This window comes from Zingiber officinale, unplaced genomic scaffold (genome assembly GCF_018446385.1).
Source record: "Zingiber officinale cultivar Zhangliang unplaced genomic scaffold, Zo_v1.1 ctg104, whole genome shotgun sequence".
NCBI classification, from domain to species: domain Eukaryota; kingdom Viridiplantae; phylum Streptophyta; class Magnoliopsida; order Zingiberales; family Zingiberaceae; genus Zingiber; species Zingiber officinale.
In genome coordinates, this window is record NW_024589807.1 from 136,911 (window position 1) to 156,371 (window position 19,461).

The window sequence follows — 19,461 nt, forward strand, 5'->3', positions numbered from 1 at the left end:
TGGTGAGTGCAGTTTTCTTCAGCTCTTTTCAGTATGCATTTCCTTCTTTTGTTAGAAAACTGTACCGCATGATTATTACTGTTAGTTTTAATTTATTATGCATGTCTATTCTGTATCCGCTGAGTTCTTGGACTCACCCCGTTGCTTTATATTTTTCTATTTCAGGTTGATGCCGTTAGGAGGTTTCAGTTGCTAGTCCCCTCGTCATAAGGATTTTCGCTTTGGTCTTTCGATTTCTGTTTATTTGTTTAGTGTCATGTTATAGACTCGTATTGGTTTGTTCATTAGATTTGAGTGATTTGTTTTTAAGCATTGTACTGGTTGGGTTTTTGGTTGCTTGGTGAATTTGTATTTGGTGTGTTTTGCTTCGTGCCTGTCGGACGGCAGAAGAGGTAAGTTGTGATTGTTTTCGATTCCTTTTCGTATTGTGTTGATAGCCGGAGGCTGTTTTTATTATAATTGCGTGGAATGTTTCATTTTTGTATAGTATATATTCCAGCCGTGTTGGCTGATGAGTGTGAGCCCTGAGGGCAATGTAGAAACGTTTCAGATTGTCACCCGTAAAGGGGAGATGTTGTCGAAATTTCTTCTGGCAGGGACTACCTGGGGCGTGACAATCTCGGTGAAGTTCTTGTGCGTCCTATTGATCTGTAATTTTTATTTTTTATTTTTTTTGAAAAAAAATGATTTCAGTGTCCTCCTCCTTACCGTAGTAGTTCGTTGGATTGTTGTCTAACCTTTCCCGGGATAAGAAAGTCTATATAGAAATTGAATGCTACATCAAGTTGACTCTTACAATTTCTCATAGATAACAAAAAATATTTTGTTAGGACACGCTTGGTTGAAAAGATGGATGTTGGGGTCCATGAGATGACTATGGAGGATGAAGAAGATGACTTCATGCTGTCAAGAAATTACTTCCTTGCCAAAGAAATTGGCAGCTCTTCAAGGAAGAAATCCTCGCAAAAACACGTCGTCGACATCAATCATGTTGACGAACAGGTTTGATTCACCTCCAAAGTGCAAATTGTAGTCACTTTCTGTGATCCTCATATTACTTTTCCCTAGAATTGCAGTTATCCATCGACATATTATTGTTTGCTATTTGGCACAGTTTGTCACTTCCTTGTTAGTTATTATACTCTCCTATTATGGATTTTCCTATTGGTAAGTTGGAGAATCTAGGTTAGTATACTGAGAGAGAAATGCACATGTTTAAGCTACTTTCTTAATGGTGTAACTTATTCCTGTTATTTAGCAATATATAATATTACCTCGTATTCTCAACATACGATACATATCGCTTAAATGCATAGATACTTTTTTTGATCTAATATAACATTTTTGCATTTCTTATCTAATTTTTTAATATTTGTTTACTGTTTAGTTTTTACTTCTGAAATTACCCCGTTGTTTTTACTGGTATCAAGATTCCCTTGTGGCTATATCTTATCTCCCACTCCAATGAATTCTACTGGACTTAGTGGGATGTTGTTTGGAGTAGCTTTCTGTGACTTCTTAAATTGTTGTTTATATGAAAAAGATTTACGTTGCTTAGAGGGTTAAAAAGGAATATCCTACAGCTGCTCCCAAGTTTAGTCCCTCCTTTGGCTGTTCTTTAGCAAATTCAAGCTTCACACAAGTGAATACAAATAGTAACCAGACAAGTTTACTACTTATATGCCAATCTACTGTTATTAGATAATAACCAATCGATTAGAATAATCAGTTTACTCATGTGAAATAGTTGAAGAATATGTAATCAAATTTTCACCATGTTATTCTTTTTTAAAACATCACTGTTAAAGTTATCATATGACAGTTGGAATAACATGCTTATCCTTTTTCTAATGCTTACACTATTTGATCTCAGGTCCTCCGAAAAGAAGTCTTTGATATTCCAGTGAAGCATGAAAACGAAATCCAACATTTAATCAAAAGTTACAGAAATTTATACCCTAAGTGGCTTTTTGAGTTAAGGTACGTAGGCTTGCTTATGTAGATTTTTGTAGTCCTTCACTTAACATTCTGACATGAGCAGGAATTATATTTCTTGCTATGAAGATATATGCTTTTGACTACAAGTTATTTTAGGAATTCATAAAATTCATCAGAACTGTGTTCTCTTTTAATGTATTTTTGAAGGATTGCACTTATTGCAGGTGTGGTTTTGGTTTATTAATGTATGGATTTGGTTCTAAAAAAGCCTTGCTCGAGGATTTTGCTTCAACAAGCTTAACTGATTTTGGAGTGGTCGTGATCAATGGCTATCTTCCATCAAACAATCTTAAACAAGTACGATTTTTCTTCCCTCTATGCAATTAAACCCTGTGGCTTACAAAACCTATATTTTGATAGTTTTTTTTTTGGTTTTGCTAATTTTACTTCTGGAACCAGTGAATGCACATTACTTCAAGGCATATTAAAAAAAAAATTGGAAAACTAAAGTTGCTGGGGTATCAAATAATTATCAACTGAAAGAAATTTGTATTTTTCTATTATATTCTTTTGGTCAGAGAGATTTTCTGTATTTAATGTGCTTAGATGTCTCTCTCATTCTTTCGGCACACCAACCAATTTTTGTGGTGATAATCTAGTATTGTTGCTAACAATGTTTAAATTTGATATGGTGATATGGGTGTTTTTCTCTTAGATTGCACATTTTAATTCAAATTTTATGTTTTTTTAATATAAGAAACAGCTTAGCTTTTAAGTATGTTCATCATTCCAGAGCAATTATCTGTACTAGTTTATATTCTATAGCTTAATCACTTACACTCTTTATTTATAATGTGTTCATTCTTAAAGGCCCTGATAACCCTAGCTGAAGTCCTCTCGGACCAATTAAAACATGAAAGGAAGAGCTCTACAAGAAGCAAATCGAACACTGAACATACTTTTAGTTCTCTGTCAATTGAAGATCTTCTCTCATTTCTGAATGTGCAACTTCCACAAGACAATAACTGTTTTGTCTGTGTTATCATACACAACATTGATGGTCCTTCTTTGAGAGATCCTGATTCACAACAGTATCTTGCGCAATTAGCAAGCTGTTCTAGAGTCCGTATGGTTGCATCGATTGACCATGTGAATGCACCTCTTTGTAAGTTTTGGTTAACTTGCATTTCCTATTTGACAGTTTAGCATTTTTCTTTGGTTCTTTACCTACTTCTCACATGCTTCTGATCAGTTAATCATGTTATAGCATTTTGTTAGCATCAAAGTCACTACGTTTAATGAATTTCTGTGGCTACTAGTTGCATGCTTCTTTAGATACCTAGTGGCTGATATCTTGATTTTGGAAAGAAGAGCGATATAGTTGAATGTTTCATTAGATACCTAGTGGCTGATATCATTAGAAGGCTTTGTTCACTCAAAGTTATATTTAATGGGAGGGGACTTACTCAAAAGAGGTGGAGGTCGATGAGAGAGTGGAAGAGAGGAAAATCTGATTTTTATGCTATACATGTTTTGTTTCTCAGTCCTTGCTAAATGAGTCTGCTCAAGGTTTTGCGCTGCTTTAATGCTCACTTGGTTTGTTTGTAGTGTGGGACAAGAAGATGGTGCACACTCAGTTCAAGTGGTCGTGGCATCACGTCCCAACTTTTGCCCCTTACAAGGCGGAGGGCAATTTTTTCCCATTGATTTTGGCAAATTATGGCAATGCCCAAACCACGAAAACTGCTTTGGTTGTTCTACAGAGTTTGACACCCAATGCGCAGAGTGTTTTTAAAATCCTTGCCGAGCATCAGCTAGCCAATGAGAAAGAAGGCGAGTCGAATCACAATACATTGGTAGTTAGTAATACATTGGTAGTTAGACTCTAATCTTCTTTTGTTTTCAGGCATGCCAAACAGCACCTTGTACACCAAGTGCCGCGCGCGATTCCTGGTTAGCAACCAAGTAACACTGAATTCCCATCTAACAGAGTTCAAAGACCATGAGTTAGTGAAGGCGAGACGGCACTCAGATGGACAAGATTGTTTCTACATTCCTCTACCCTCTGAAGCACTCAGCAAGCTCTTGCAAGAATTGGTATAATCTGATTTCTCGTGGTCCAGTTGTTAGCGAAGTCAACCGTGTGTTTATTTTTTGTGCATTGTTGTTCTCATTCAATGTGTTTTAGCAACTCTAGCTGCTCTAGTTCTTTAGTTTCTCTGTTCCTCTATCCCCTTTTAAGCACTCAGTAAGCTGTTGTAAGGATTGACATGTTTCCCATAATTGATTAGTTTTCAATTGACTCTTCTTACTAAAGTCAACCCAGTGCATTCTTTTATTCTTGCAATTGATTAGTTTTCAGTTGACTTTTGAATGTTCTTTTATTTTAACTCATGTCAACGGAGTGTTTTTTTTAGTAATTCAGTATCTAAGTTTTTGAATTGATTAATCACATTGGTCTTGTTATATGAAAATTTTCTATCTGTCATTAGAGTAAAGCCGGAAATGTTCACGAAGACTTATCCAAACGGTTAACGTTCTTAGATTTGTTGTTCCATTGAAGGATAATCTTACGCGGCAGTTGAGATTTAAATTTTAAATGTTCGTTTGAATACTTTATCGTAGAAGATTAATTTACATGCATCAAACTTAATAAGGGATAGTCAACCTTGTTTATCTTAAAATCATCATATCGATAAAGAGAAACCAAGAATTAATCTCTCTCCCGAGTGAAGTTTCTCTCAAGTGGTTTGTAAGTACAAAATCTGTTTCGATATTTAAAAAAATCAGGATATTCTTTTAACGAAAATAAATAAAGGAAGCCTTTTGATATGCCTCTAAGGGTAGAAGCTCGCGGATGATCTTATGTGTTATTAGGCCTTGTAAATTTACATGTCTATATTTAATCCAGGCCAAAGATATTAGATTGTTTGAAATAAACGTTATTCTATCATTTTTTTAAGTGTTAAATACAAAAGTACTTTTGTGATCCGATATCATTTTTTTCCTTTTATGGTTCCTCTGGACGCTTATTCTGTCATCGTTCCAACGTCGCGCAGAAAATAATAATATCTACCTCGTTACGAAAAATGAATTCCACGCTAGATTGGGATCAAGATGGAGATGGAGATGGTCGATGTGATGGCAATGCGACACGAGCTCAGATCGCTATCCAGCCATTGCAATAATAAATGAAGCCTCTTTTTTGTTTTCCTTTGCTGGCGACACGCAATTAATGAGATCGGGTGTCGCCTCGCTTGTTTTGTCCGCTGGAATTTTCCGAATGGAATATGCTTCGATTCCTTCTAGCGGTTGGAGTTTTCCTTGAGCCATCCTGAGGGCGGTGTTGTATTTGGTTTGACAGTGTCCGCTGGTTTGTGCGGATCGGAGTTCGTTGGAGGTGATTTGGGGGTAATTCTGCTTCTTTTTTTTTCCTTTCTTTGTTAGAGGAGGATTTCTTGTTTCTTGATCCCTTAAATATCGCTTCTTGGTGAAATTTCTTCTCGCGTGTTTTGCAATAGCGTCATTTCATTGCATTCCTTTTCATCTCCTCGATAATGTAAATCTATCCAAACTGCATTCATTTCCTGAGATTCTTAGTTTTTTCGCCTAAAGAGGAAGGTCTCCATCATTTTTTTTGTACATATCTTCTTGGAATTCTGATAATTGCATAAAGAACTGGTGTTTTCAAGGTTTGTTGCAGAATCTGCAGACATGTTTACAGGCAAATGATGATCGAACCATTCCACACCAGAAAGATTTTTCTGTATCAAACCTGCTTGACCACCAGATACATCGATTTGCAGGGCGGAGGATGATCACCCCAAACACACCACAGTTTGAGAAGGAGGAAGGGAGGCCTCAGTCAGTGTTGAATCTGATCTGGAGAATCCTATTCTTGTCTTTAGTCATTCGTTGAATCCGTCAGATGATCTGAATTCTGCACCTCCACTTTGAGATCTTGCCGCAATCTTGAGCTCCACGCCGACGGTCTTGGCAGCTATCATCTTCTGGACATCTTAACCTACTAGGGCAAATGATGGCAAGCAGAAAGAAGCAACCCCAAAATGTGACGGGGCGGCATTCTTTGCTATTTAGTTTTTCTAGAAAGGCGCTCTTTATTGTTTTTATTAAATTACTATTATCAATTTTATTTTTTCCTATTAATAGGGATCTTTACCGATTGCCGCTCCAAAAGTCTGCATCAGGTTCGTCTGGTTACGAAGTTAGAGGTCCGACTATGCGCTGTACTGCTCCTCCGGCGGGTGCGAGGTTAGTGCTCCGCTCTTCTACCTTGTTCCCTTTCCAATCTCTCGTTCAAAGATATTACCAAGAATCAAGATTGCAAAGCTCGATCCTGTTGGATCGCGGTCGGCTAGAAGGGGGGTTGAATAGCCTGAAAGTAAAAAAGCACAACCTTTCTCGAACTTTCTTAAACTAACACTTGCATAAAATGTAAAGCAATAAATTAAAACAGAAAAAGACGAGGCACCATATGTTTACTTGGTTACAATTGAGAAGGTTGTTAATCCAAGGAAGATGTCACACTAGATTATCTCCTACAGGCGGAGAAGCCTCTTACAGCAATGAAAGCGCAAAGAAATAGAAACTAAACTACAACTGAAAGCGCACAAGTGTTGGAATTACAATTTTTGAGTTGTTGAAAAGCTTCTGGACCAAAGCTGTATTTATAGCCTTGGTCGGGGCGCCCCGAAGGGTTCCGGGCGCCCTGGGGGATAAAACTTTATCCCCCAATGTTCAGATCGCGATTAACGCGTTCTGATCAAAAAGTCAACTCCGAGCGCCCGGAAGGGTTCCGGGCGCCCCGGAGGGGTCCGAGCGCCTCGGACTGTTCCGGGTGCCCCGTACAGTTCCAGGCGCCCCGGCTGGGAAAGTCAACCCCATTGACTTTTCCTAGCCCGGGGCTTCTTCTCCGGCTCCGTTCGCCTCAGACCGAGTCTTCCACTCGCTTGGGTGATCTCTGCCATCCGGAATAGGGCTCACCCGAACCCAACTTCCGGTCTTCTCGAGCAGGCTTCCGCTCCGGCTTCTCGTCCCTCGGCTTCCTTCTCGTCCGCCAGCGTACTCATCCGCAGTCTCCGTCCCTCGGTCGCACCCCGTGCCGACCTTCTCGCTAGCTGCGTCTCTTGCTCCTCGAGCAGTCTTCCGCTCCGGCTTCTCGTCCTTCGGAAGCACGACACGCTTCCTTCTCGTCCGCCGGTATACTCTTCCGTAGCGCCTCGTCCCTCGGACGCACCGCGTGCTGTCCTTCTCACTAGCTGCGTCTTCCGCTCGACTACCTGTGCTCCTAAGCTCCTGCACACTTAGACACAAGGTTAAAAACACACAGGACCTAACTTAACTTGTTGATCACACCAAAACAACCTTGGGGTTCCAACAGATCCCTTCCGCCGACCTAATTAAAAGTCGAGTGGCAAGATCTCGCACCTTATCCGATTTCTCTGCCGGCACAAAATCCCTACATTCTTCCCTCCTTCCCCGATTGCCTTCTGGCCTCCTGTTCGGCTTCTTGTCCCTCGGAACCACCGCACGCTTCCTTCTCGCCCGCCGGTGTACTCTTCCACAGCGCCTCGTCCCTTGGACGCACCGCATGTCGTCCTTCTCACTAGCTGTGTCTTCCACTCGACTACCTGTGCTCCTAAGCTCCTGCACACATAGACACAAGTTTGAAAACACACAGGACCTAACTTAACTTGTTGATCACACCAAAACAACCTTGGGGTTTCAACAGATCCCTTCCGCCGACCTAATTAAAAGTCGAGTGGCAAGATCTCGCACCTTATCCGATTTCTCCGCCGGCACAAAATCCCTACATTCTTCCCTCCTTTCCCGATCGCCTTCCGGCCTCCTGTTCGGCGCCAGCGGCCTTTTGACGTCGCCTACATTCTTTATGCTATCTCGATGAAGTTCTTGTGCATCCTATTGATCTGTAATTTTTATTTTTTATTTATTTAAAAATAATAATAATTTCAGAGTCCTCCTCCTTACTGTAGTAGTTCGTTGGATTGTTGTCTAACCTTTACCGGGATAAGAGAGTCTATATAGAAATTGAATGCTACAGCAAGTTGACTCTTACAATTTCTCATCGATAACAAAAAATATTTTGTTAGGACACGCTTGGTTGAAAAGATGGATGTTGGGGTCCATGAGCTCCAATGCTAACACCAAGATTTACTTGGTATCCACCTTAAGAAGAGGTGACTAGTCCAAGGATCCGACCTTCACTCACTTATCCACTATGAAATAACTCCTTCTCGGTAACCACGTCACAATTCGACATGAGCTCTGGCTATCCAGCCATTGCAATAAATGAAGCCTCTTTTTTGTTTTCCTTTGCTGGCGAGATGCAATTAATGAGATCGGGTGTCGCCTCGCCTCTTTTGTCCGCTGAAATTTTCCGAATGGAATATGCTTCGATTCCTTCTTGCGGTTGGAGTTTTCCTTGAGCCATCCTGATGGCGGTGTTGCATTTGGTTTGACAGTGTCCACTGGTTGGTGCGGATCGGAGTTCGTTGGAGGCGATTTGGGGGTAATTTCTACTTTTTTTTCTTTCTTTGTTAGAGGAGGATTTCTTGTTCCTTGATCTCTTAAATATCGCTTCTTGGTGAGATTTCTTCTCGCGTGTTTTGCAATAGCGTCATTTCATTGCATTCCTTTGCATCTCCCCGATAATGTAAATCTATCCAAACTGCATTCAGTTCCTGAGATTCTCAGTTTTTTCGCCTGAAGAGGAAGGTCTCCATCATTTTTTTTTCACATATCTTCTTGGAATTCTGATAATTGCATAAAGAACTGGTGTTATCAAGGTTTGTTGCATAATCTGCAGACATGTTTACAGGCAAATGATGATCGAACCATTCCACACCAGAAAGATTTTTCTGTATCAAGCCTGCTTGGCCACCAGAAACATCGATTTGTAGGGCGGAGGAGGATCGCCCCAAATGCACCATAGTTTGAGAAGGAGGAAGGGAGGCCTCAGTCAGTGATGAATCTAATCGGGAGAATCCTCTTCTTGTCTTTAGTCATTCGTTGAATCCGTCGGACGATCTGAATTCCGCGCCTCCACTTTGAGATCTTGCTGCAATCCTGAACTCCACGCCGACGATCTTGGCAGCTATTATCTTCAGGACATCTTAACCTACTAGGGCAGATGATGGCAAGCAGAAAGAAGCAGCCCCAAAATGTGAGGGGGCGGCATTCTTTGCTATTTAGATTTTCTAAAAGGGTGCTCTTTATTGTTTTTATTAATTTACTATTATCAATTTTATTTTTTCCTATTAATAGGGATCTTTACCGATTGCCACTCCAAAAGTCTGCATCGGGTTCGTCTGGTTACGAAGTTAGAGGTCCGACTGTGCGCTGTATTGCTCCTCCGGCGGGTGCGAGGTTAGTGCTCCGCTCTTCTACCTTGATCCCTTTTCAATCTCTCGTTCAAAGATATTACCAAGAATCAAGATCGCAAAGCTCGATATCTTCCGCCGACCTAATTAAAAGTCGAGTGGCAAGATCTCGCACCTTATCCGATTTCTCCGCCGACACAAAATCCCTACATTCTTCCCTCCTTCCCCGATCGCCTTCCGACCTCTTGTTCGATGCCTACGGCCTTTTGATGTCGCCTACATTCTTTATACTATGTCAGTGAAGTTCTTGTGTGTCCTATTGATCTGTAATTTTTATTTTTTATTTTTTTAAAAAAAATGATTTCAAAGTCCGCCTTACCGTAGTATTTCGTTGGATTGTTGTCTAACCTTTCCCGGGATAAGAAAGTCTATACAGAAATTGAATGCTACAGCAAGTTAACTCTTACAATTTCTCATAAATAACAAAAAATATTTTGTTAGGACATGCTTGGTTGAAAAGATGGATGTTGGGGTCCATGAGCTCCAATGCTAACGCCAAGATTTACTTGGTATCCACCTTAAGAACAGGTGATTAATTCAAGGATTTGACCTTCACTCACTCATCCACTATGAAATAACTCATTCTCGGTAACCACGTCACAATGCGACACGAGCTCTGATCGCTATCCAGCCATTGCAATAAATGAAGCCTCATTTTGTTTTCCTTTGCTGGCGAGACGTAATTAATGAGATCGGGTGCCGCCTCGCCTCTTTTGTCCGTTGGAATTTTTCTAGTGGAATATGCTTCGATTCCTTCTTACGGTTGGAGTTTTCCTTGAGCCATCCTGATGGCGGTGTTGCATTTGGTTTGACAGTGTCCGCTGGTTGGTGCAGATCGGAGTTCGTTGGAGGCGATTTGGGGGTAATTTTGCCCTCCCCTATTATCTGCTTTTTTTTCCTTTCTTTGTTTGAGAAGGATTTCTTGTTCCTTGATCCCTTAAATATCGCTTCTTGGTGAGATTTATTCTCACGTGTTTTGCAATAGCGTCATTTCATTGCATTCCTTTGCATCTCCCCGATAATTGTTTGAGTTTTTGGGTTCTTGGAGGTTCTTCTATCTCTCTTTCCTTTTTGCTGTGAGCTTACAGCTGAGAAGTGCATATTTTGAATTTTGATTGCCAATGGCCGGTTGATGTCTCATTTCGGAGGCTTTTGTGGCTTCGATTAGCTTTGTCAATTCCATAGCTTGTCGAGAGGTCCTTCTGAAATACCTCCCGATCAGTAGTTTGTTGGCACAAAGGTGATTTGTTTTTTGATGCTTTATGATTATAACTGCACGAAAGGTGGAGGTTTGGAAAGATGTATGCTGTGGAGAAGCTCGACAGCTACATCTCCAGGGGTGTGTACACTGTCTCCGACCCCTTTCATCCATTTGGAGGAGTCGTGGACATCATTGTCATCCAACAGCAAGATGGGAGCTTGTTGGGACCTTGACGTCGCTAGAGGGGGGGTGAATAGCGTCTCACCCAAATCGATTGATTCCTATAATGTTAGTTCACAGCGGAAATACAAAAACAAATACTAATAAGAGAAAGCAAACCTAACACGTTGATTTAACGTGGTTCGGAGATAAAGCTCCTACTCCACGGCTGTCCGTAAGGTGGACGATCCCGATCCGTCGGTGGATGACTCCCCGGAAAACCTCCGGCTAGCTCAAGCTCCTTGTCGGTGGAGAAATCTCGCCACAAACACTTGAATACAAGCACACCAATCACACAAAGGCTTAGGAGACTCTAATAGGCTTTAACCAAGTCTATTTCGTCAACCATGCCCAAGCACCGCGAGCTCTATTAAATAGAGCTCGAGAGGAAAACACTAAGCTGTTTCCCCGCTACCAGTCGACTGGTCCTTTAAGTGAAGACCGTTACCCAACGGTCGACTACCAGTCGACTGCTATAGTGTATCAGTCGACTGCTGCAGTAACCACTCGACTGCTACAGTGCTGCTACAGTGTCGCTACATTACTGCTACAGTGAAACCTAAAACCATAAGATTTCGTCCCGAGTACAATCACTCAGCACTCGTCCTCGCCCGACCAACCTAGATCTAGCCTTCTAGCCTCCTCCATCAGCCTCGCATCCCTCAGATGTCTCCCCATCCTTCATGTCTTGCCTTCTGGAGCTTCCTTCGGCCTTGTCCTTATTGTCGGGTCTTCCTTTGCCAAGAGGCTCCTCACCTCCGGGACTTCATTCATTGTGAAGTCACACTTGGACTTACGTTGCCAAGACTACATACTTGGACTTACACCGCCAAGACTCATCCTTGGACTTACACCGCCAAGACTCATCCTTGGACTTTTCTCCTCTGCCAAGATTACACTTGGACTTTCCTTATAGTACCTGTATCCTGCACACTCACAATGCATATCAAATACAACAATAAACCTAACTTAAACCTTTGCCCAAACATCGAAACCTAGGGAACCTAGATTGCTCCAACAATCTCCCCATTTTTGATGTTTGGCAACCTGTTTAAGTTAGGGAAACATAAATGCAATACATATGTAAATAAATATGCAAATCAACTCATGCATAAATAATGGAACCTAAATCCCTAGGCTCCCCCTTCACCTAAGCTCTCCCTTGATCTAGGATTTCCCACAAAGGTAAACTTCTCCCCCTTTGCCTAAACAATCGCTCCCCCTTCACCTAAGCTCCCCCTCGAGCTAGGATTTCTTGCAAAGGTGTATAGGTTTCCCACTTAAACCTAAACTTCTCCCCCTTTGCCATACATCAAAAAGAGCTCCAACAATATCCCAATTGTTGAAAATAGTCATCCAAATTGACTGTAAACTCATGTATTTATCTCCCATGGATCTCATACATTTAAATGAGTTGACACGGTCAAGAAAAACGTTGAAAAATACTATTAGGCTCGTATCAGTTGACTGAACTAGGTACCAGTCGACTGCCTCCTTCGATTTCCACTCACAGAACCTTCTGTGTTCGAAATACACTGTTACCAGTCGACTGGTAACTGTACCAGTCGACTGGCCTCATCAAAATGAGCTTACAGAGACATTTTGTGCTCAAAAACATTGTTACCAGTCGACTGGTAACTGTACCAGTTGACTGGTACTCTTTTTGGGCAAAAATCAACCTTTTTTACTTACTTTCAGAAATACGCCAAAAATTCCACAGACCTCCAAAAAATTTCAAATTTTGTGGAGAGGTCTATTTTATCCATATATACTTGGGAAAAATATATATAAAAATATATTTATCACAGATCCCAAGATTGACACAAAGTTCAAAATTAGCTAAATAGTTCAATTGAACATTGACCTAAAGTCCTAGTTTTGGCTTCCTCTTGATGTATCTGCCCATACTAAACCACAATACTTCCCTAGCATGGGTTTATATGATATCTATACATCAAAAACTAATTTTTATGTAATATGAACCCAATTCATATTTCCATGCACGAAACACATCTCAATTGTGCCAACCCACTAGGTTAGAGGCTTAAGTCTGTCTCCTAACCACTTGGCACATTTGATAACCCATCTACCATGGGTCCCAGAGGCTCTTCCTAACCTTAGAAATCTTAACCTTAGTCACCTCCCTTGGTGACTCATCCACTATGGCTAGGCCACTTCGGTGCACCTCGGGTGACACTTGGCCTACTAAACTCACCTTCTTAACCTTAGACACATTGTCTTTGGTTAATTTCTTCTTGTCCTTAACCTTGGACACCTCATCCTTGCCATAATTATATGTCACCCTAGCATACTCCTTTTTATTGGCCTTGGATGACTCTCCCTTGTCCTTGGTCACACCTCCCTTACTAATATCATGTGCTACCTTAGCACTTGCCCTCCTTTTGGTCTTGGAGGGACCTAATTTGACATTTTTAGGTCTTTGACTATCCAAATACATGTCAAGTCCTTTAGGTCCAATAATGAACCTCTCTAGGACTTTCTCCATTTCCTCAAGCTTTGCCTTCAAGACTTGATTTTCTAATTCTAGGGTTCTAACCCTAAAGTCAACATGTCCACCTTGGACATGCCTAGACCTACCCACCTTCCTAGGCATATGTCTCCCTTTCTTGGGATTAATGCTTAGGTTTTCACCCACTTTCCTTCCCTTAGGCAAAGTGGTTTGGGTCTTAATAGGTCCACCCTTAGTGTATAATTTCTTAGGGTTATCTACCGTGTTAACCCTATTCCTATCATTATACCTACATCCATGATTATGCTTGGGTAAATAATCTACATTATTTCTAACAAGCATATAAGAATTAGAGCTTGGATCAAGCTTCAAAATAGGGATTACCTTCCCTTTTACCTTTGAAGCTCCCCCTTGACTTGTGCTCCTCTTCTTTTCCCATTTCTTCAAGTGCGCTAATTTCTTGAGCTCTCCTCTCCTTGGGCACTTTGTGTGGTAGTGACCCCACTCACCACATGTAAAGCACCTAATGTGCTTCTTCTCCTTCTTCTTCCTACAACTCACATTAATTTCTAAATTAACTTTAGTGAGTTTAGGGTTTACCTCCTTTACCTTCTTGAGCGAAGGACACCTACTCTTATAGTGCCCCATCTTACCACACTCAAAGCATTTGATGTGATCCTTTGTGCTCTTCTTGGTAGTTGAGGTGGATGGTTGAGCTTCCAAGATCTCCTCTTCCTTGGATTGCTCTTCTTCCTCTTCACTTGAAAATGTGGACGATTCCACTTCTTCTTCCCTTGAAGATGTGGATAATATCTCCTCATCTTCCTTCTCCTCCTCGGATGTTGAGCTCGTGTCAACATTCGATTGGTCCTTCTCTACTTGGACCAATGAGTCCTTCTCCTTGGGTTCCTCCTCTTCTTGGATTTGTGTAGGACTCTCATGAAGCGCAATTACCTTTTTCCAAAAGTCACTTGCATTCTCGTATTCACCAACATTCAATATCGCATTAGGAGATAATAAATTAATTAAAATTCTAGTTACCTCCTAATCCGTCTCCGATTGCTCCCTTTGCTCATCGGTCCAATATTGGCGTCGGAGACGCTTTCCCTTCTTGTCCGTTGGAGCTTTAAACGGTTCCTCCAACGCAATCCATTGGTTCCAATTCATTTGGAACCACATCTCCATGCGCTTCCTCCAAAAGTCGAAGTCCTCGCGCTCGTATGGAGGTGGGATTCGGATGTCCCATTCGAGAGGTCCCTCCGAGTCCATCTTCTTCCTCTAGCCGCTTTCTTAGCGATTAGTCCAACAAGAGCTCACCTAGCTCTGATACCACTTGTTGGGACTTTGACGTCGCTAGAGGGGGGGTGAATAGCGTCTCACCCAAATCGATTGCTTCCTATAATGTTAGTTCACAATGGAAATACAAAAACAAATACTAATAAGAGAAAGCAAACCTAACACGTTGATTTAACGTGGTTCGGAGATAAAGCTCCTACTCCACGGCTGTCCGTAAGGTGGACGATCCCGATCCGTTGGTGGATGATTCCCCGGAAAACCTCCGGCTAGCTCAAGCTCCTTGTCGGTGGAGAAACCTCGCCACAAACACTTGAATACAAGCACACCAATCACACAAAGGCTTAGGAGACTTTAATAGGCTTTAACCAAGTCTATTTCGTCAACCATGCCCAAGCACCGTGAGCTCTATTAAATAGAGCTCGAGAGGAAAACACTAAGCGGTTTCCCCGTTACCAATCGACTGGTGTATACACCATGATTGTCTCTATGAAGACCATACCCAAGGGTTAATTCACAACAATCACATAGGTGAACCACTGATCGCATAAAGCTGTATCACCGATCACACCGAACCGATTGACTACCAGGTCGCTACATTGTCACAACCGTGTCACATAAATACATCATCGCTAATAAAGGAAACGAAACCATAAGATTTCGCCCGATACAATCACTCAGCACTCGTCCTCGCCCGACCAACCTAGATCTAGCCTTCTAGCCTCCTCCATCAGCCTCGCATCCCTCGGATGTCTCCCCATCCTTCATGTCTTGCCTTCTGGAGCTTCCTTCGGCCTTGTCCTTATTGTCGGGTCTTCCTTTGCCAAGAGGCTCCTAACCTCCGGGACTTCATCCATTGCCAAGTCACACTTGGACTTACGTTGCCATGATTACATACTTGGACTTACACCGTCAAGACTCATCCTTGGACTTTTCTCCTCTGTCAAGACTCATCCTTGGACTTTTCTCCTCTACCAAGATTACACTTGGACTTTCCTTATTGTACATGTATCCTGCACACTCACAATACATATCAAATACAACAATAAACCTAACTTAAACCTTTGCCCAAATATCAAAACCTAGGGCACCTAGATTGCTCCAACAAGCTTCAAGTCCTCGCCTTGTTATGTACGATTTGAGAAATTTCAAGGTGTTTTGAAGATGAAGGAAAAACTCGTAAAGATATCCGTTAATGGCGTTGAAGCTGGATTCAACATGTATTTGGACCATAAAGGGGAAGCCTTCTTCCTCAGGGATGCTGAAGATGGAGAACAAGAATTTTTCATGTCACCTCCAACTTCTGGGGATGAGACAGAGGGGAGAACGAAGAATGACCAATTTGAGAAGACACAGAGTTTTTATGTTGAGGGTGGACAGAAGGAAATGGTCACCCAGGTGGATAATGAAAATGATAAGCTTGTGACAATGAGCTCCAAGGGATCTACAATCCTTGGCTTTGTATTTGACTTGCTTGGAAGTGCAACAACACTCCTCTCTAAGCCTCCAAGATCTGGTGCGTATCGATGAGCTCGGTGGAGAAGAAATCTGTGAGCGATATCTGGAACAATGCACGCGAACCCTTTTTATCAGGCTCACAACGGCTATATTTTCAAGCTTAATCGACTAGTCTAATCGATTAAGCCTTCCTAATCGATTAGGAATCTTTCTGTTCGCGCGAGAACAAGATGCAAGCGCTTAAGCCTTCCTGCTTAATCGCTTACCGAATCTTCTTTGCCTTTTGCGAAGACAGGCTTAAGCGATCATCCCGATCGCTTAAGCTTCGAACAGAACCATTCTGTTCGAAGCAAAAAGCACCGTAAGCGATTACTCTAATCGCTTACCATGTCTTAATCGATTACACTAATCAATTAGACAACCTTTCTCGTGATTTTAAGCTTAAGTGACTACCTTAGTAGCTTAAGATATGGTAATCGACTACCATAGTCGATCATCAAACCCTAACTTCCCAATTGAAGTCTAGGGTTCCTTTATCCAACATCCGATCAACCATGACCTATTGGGACTCCTCCTTGCTTGGCATCTGGTCGACCTTGACCTGTTAGGACTTCTTTGTCAATTGTCCGGTCAATCCTTTGACCCACTTGGACTTTCTTTCTCGTGCCAAGTGTCCGGTCCTTCATGATTCACTTGGACTTTCTTCCACCAGATGCCCGATCATCCTTGACCCATCCGAATTTCCTTGTGCCAAGTATCCGATCACTCCTTTGACATACTTGAACTTTCTAATACCAGGTGTCCGGTCAACCTTGATCCACCTGGATTTCCACGTGCCTGGTTTCACTCACCAGACTTTTCCTTCTGTCTAGCTTTACCACTAGGACTTTCCTTCTGCCTAGCTTGACTCACTAGGGCTTTCACCTGACTTCACTCACCAAGATTTTTCCACTGTCTGGCTTTACTCACCAGGACTTTCACTCTGTTTGGCTTTACTCACCAGGGCTTTCACATAGCTTCACTCACTAGGATTTTCACCTGACTTTACTCATCAGGATTTTCATCTGCCTGACTTCACTCATCGGGACTTTCATCTGCCTAGCTTCACTCACCAGGACTTCTAACATCAAGTGTCCGGCCAACACTGACCCACTTGGATTTTCATCATCTGCCAACATCTTCGTTGGACTTGTCCTTCCCTAACCTCCAGTTAGGACTTCCCAGTCAAGTATCTAATCAACCTTGACCTACTTGACTCTTCTTCACATCAAACTGGTCAAAATTAACCAGAGAAAAATTGCACCAACAATCTCCTCAAATCGATTGCGCCAGCAATCTCCAACCATTGTCAAACATCGAAACTTAAACGTCAAGACTCAAGCTTGCTTGAGCCAACTCAAGCTTAGTCAACCTTGACCTAGGGAAATTGCACCAACAATTTTTGCCCTATTTATTTTAAATTTATCTAATGTAAATCTATCCAAACTGCATTCAGTTCCTAAGATTCTCAGTTTTTTCGCCTGAAGAGGAAGGCCTCCATCATTTTTTTTTTGCACATATCTTCTTGGAATTCTGATAACTGCATAAATAACTGGTGTTTTCAAGGTTAGTTGCAGAATCTGCAAACATGTTTACAGGCAAATGATGATCGAACCATTCCACACCAGAAAGATTTTTCTATATCAAACCTGAGCTTGGCCACCAGATACATCGATTTACAGGGCGGAGGATGATCGTCCCAAACACACCACAGTTTGAGAAGGAGGAAGGGAGGTCTCAGCCAGTGCTGAATTTGATCGGGAGAATCCTATTCTTGTCTTTAGTCATTTGTTGAATCCGTCGGACGATCTGAATTCCACGCCTCCACTTTTAGATCTTGCCACAATCCTGAGCTCCACGCCGACGGTCTTGGCAACTATCATCTTTTGGACATCTTAACCTACTAGGGTAGATGATGGCAAGCAAAAAGAAGAAGCCCCAAAATGTGAGGGGGCAACGTTCTTTGCTATTTAATTTTTCTAAAAGGGCGCTCTTTATTGTTTTTATAAAATTACTATTATCAATTTTATTTTTTCCTATTAATAGGGATCTTTACCGATTGCCGCTCCAAAAGTCTACATCGGATTCGTCTGGTTGCGAAGTTAGAGGTCCGACTGTGCGCTGTACTGCTCCTCCGGCGGGTGCAAGGTTAGTGCTCCGCTCTTCTACCTTGTTCCCTTTTCAATCTCTCGTTAAAAGATATTACCAAGAATCAAGATTGCAAAGCTCGATCCCTTCCGCCGACCTAATTAAAAGTCGAGTGGCAAGATCTCACACCTTATCCGATTTCTCCACCGGCGTAAAATCCCTATATTCTTCCCTCCTTCCCCGATCGCCTTCCGGCCTCTTGTTCGGCGCCAGCGGCCTTTTGACGTCACCTACATTCTTTTTACTATCTCGGTGAAGTTCTTGTGCGTCCTATTGATATGTAATTTTTATTTTTTATTTTTTCTGAAAAAAAATGATTTCAGAGTTCTCCTCCTTACCGTAGTAGTTCATTGGATTGTTGTCTAACATTTCCTGGGATAAGAAAGTCTATACAGAAATTGAATGCTACAACAAGTTGACTCTTACAATTTCTCATAGATAACAAAAAAATATTTTGTTAGGACACACATTCTTTTATTTCTCGTGCTTTTATGAGAGAGATTGGTAGACTACCTACTCTTAGACCACGGCGACTGACCATCGCCCTACCATTCGGTAATACATTAAACGTCACTCAGGAGGTCAGAGGATGCCCATTGGACTTTGGCAACAATATACTCACGGTAGATTTATTAGTACTGGAAATGGTCGAGTTCGACATTATCCTTGGCATGAATTGGCTGTCAGCATATCATGCCACGGTTGATTGTCAGGCGAGGGTGGTCACATTCCGACCGCTGAACCAACCCTCGTGGGATTTCACTGCATCAGGGATGACGGTATCTCGACTATCTCTGCGATTCAGGCTCAGAAGCTACTGTCGCATGGCTATCAGAGATTTCTATTGTCGTTAATTAATGCCAACGACAACAGTAGTCACTACAAGAAAACAGGGCTTCAGAAACGGATTTTTAAAACCAAAATAAAATCTGTTTTAGATTTATATAAATTAGAGACAGATTTAATACGGAATTATTAATTCGTTTCATTTTAGTAAATTATATATTTTTTTAAAAAAATTAAGACAGAATTTAAACAAATTTGAAACGAAATTACATATAAAATTTTATAAACAAAAATAAATATGAATTATAAACAGAATTTGAGACTGTATAATTTCTGTGACAAACTTCGTTTATAAATTAATTAAAAGTTAAAACGAAAATAATATCGGTTTTAGATTTATATAATCAGAGACAGATTTAATACGGAATTATTAATTCGTTTCATTTTAGTAAATTATATATTTTTTTTAAAAAAAAATAAGACAGAAT

The 19,461-nt window shown here is 41.4% G+C and overlaps 1 protein-coding gene across 1 annotated transcript; it reads left to right on the forward strand.

Annotated features, from left to right (window-relative positions):
* Positions 1–233: 233 nt before the first annotated feature.
* Positions 234–4,095, forward strand: LOC122035768 (origin of replication complex subunit 2-like). The gene is made up of 7 exons (XM_042594874.1): positions 234–633; positions 831–1,002; positions 1,874–1,980; positions 2,163–2,295; positions 2,809–3,103; positions 3,547–3,771; positions 3,845–4,095. Exons 1-7 carry the CDS (start codon positions 512–514, stop codon positions 4,039–4,041), a joined length of 1,251 nt encoding a protein of 416 aa, XP_042450808.1. The 5' UTR covers positions 234–511; the 3' UTR covers positions 4,042–4,095.
* Positions 4,096–19,461: the final 15,366 nt, after the last annotated feature.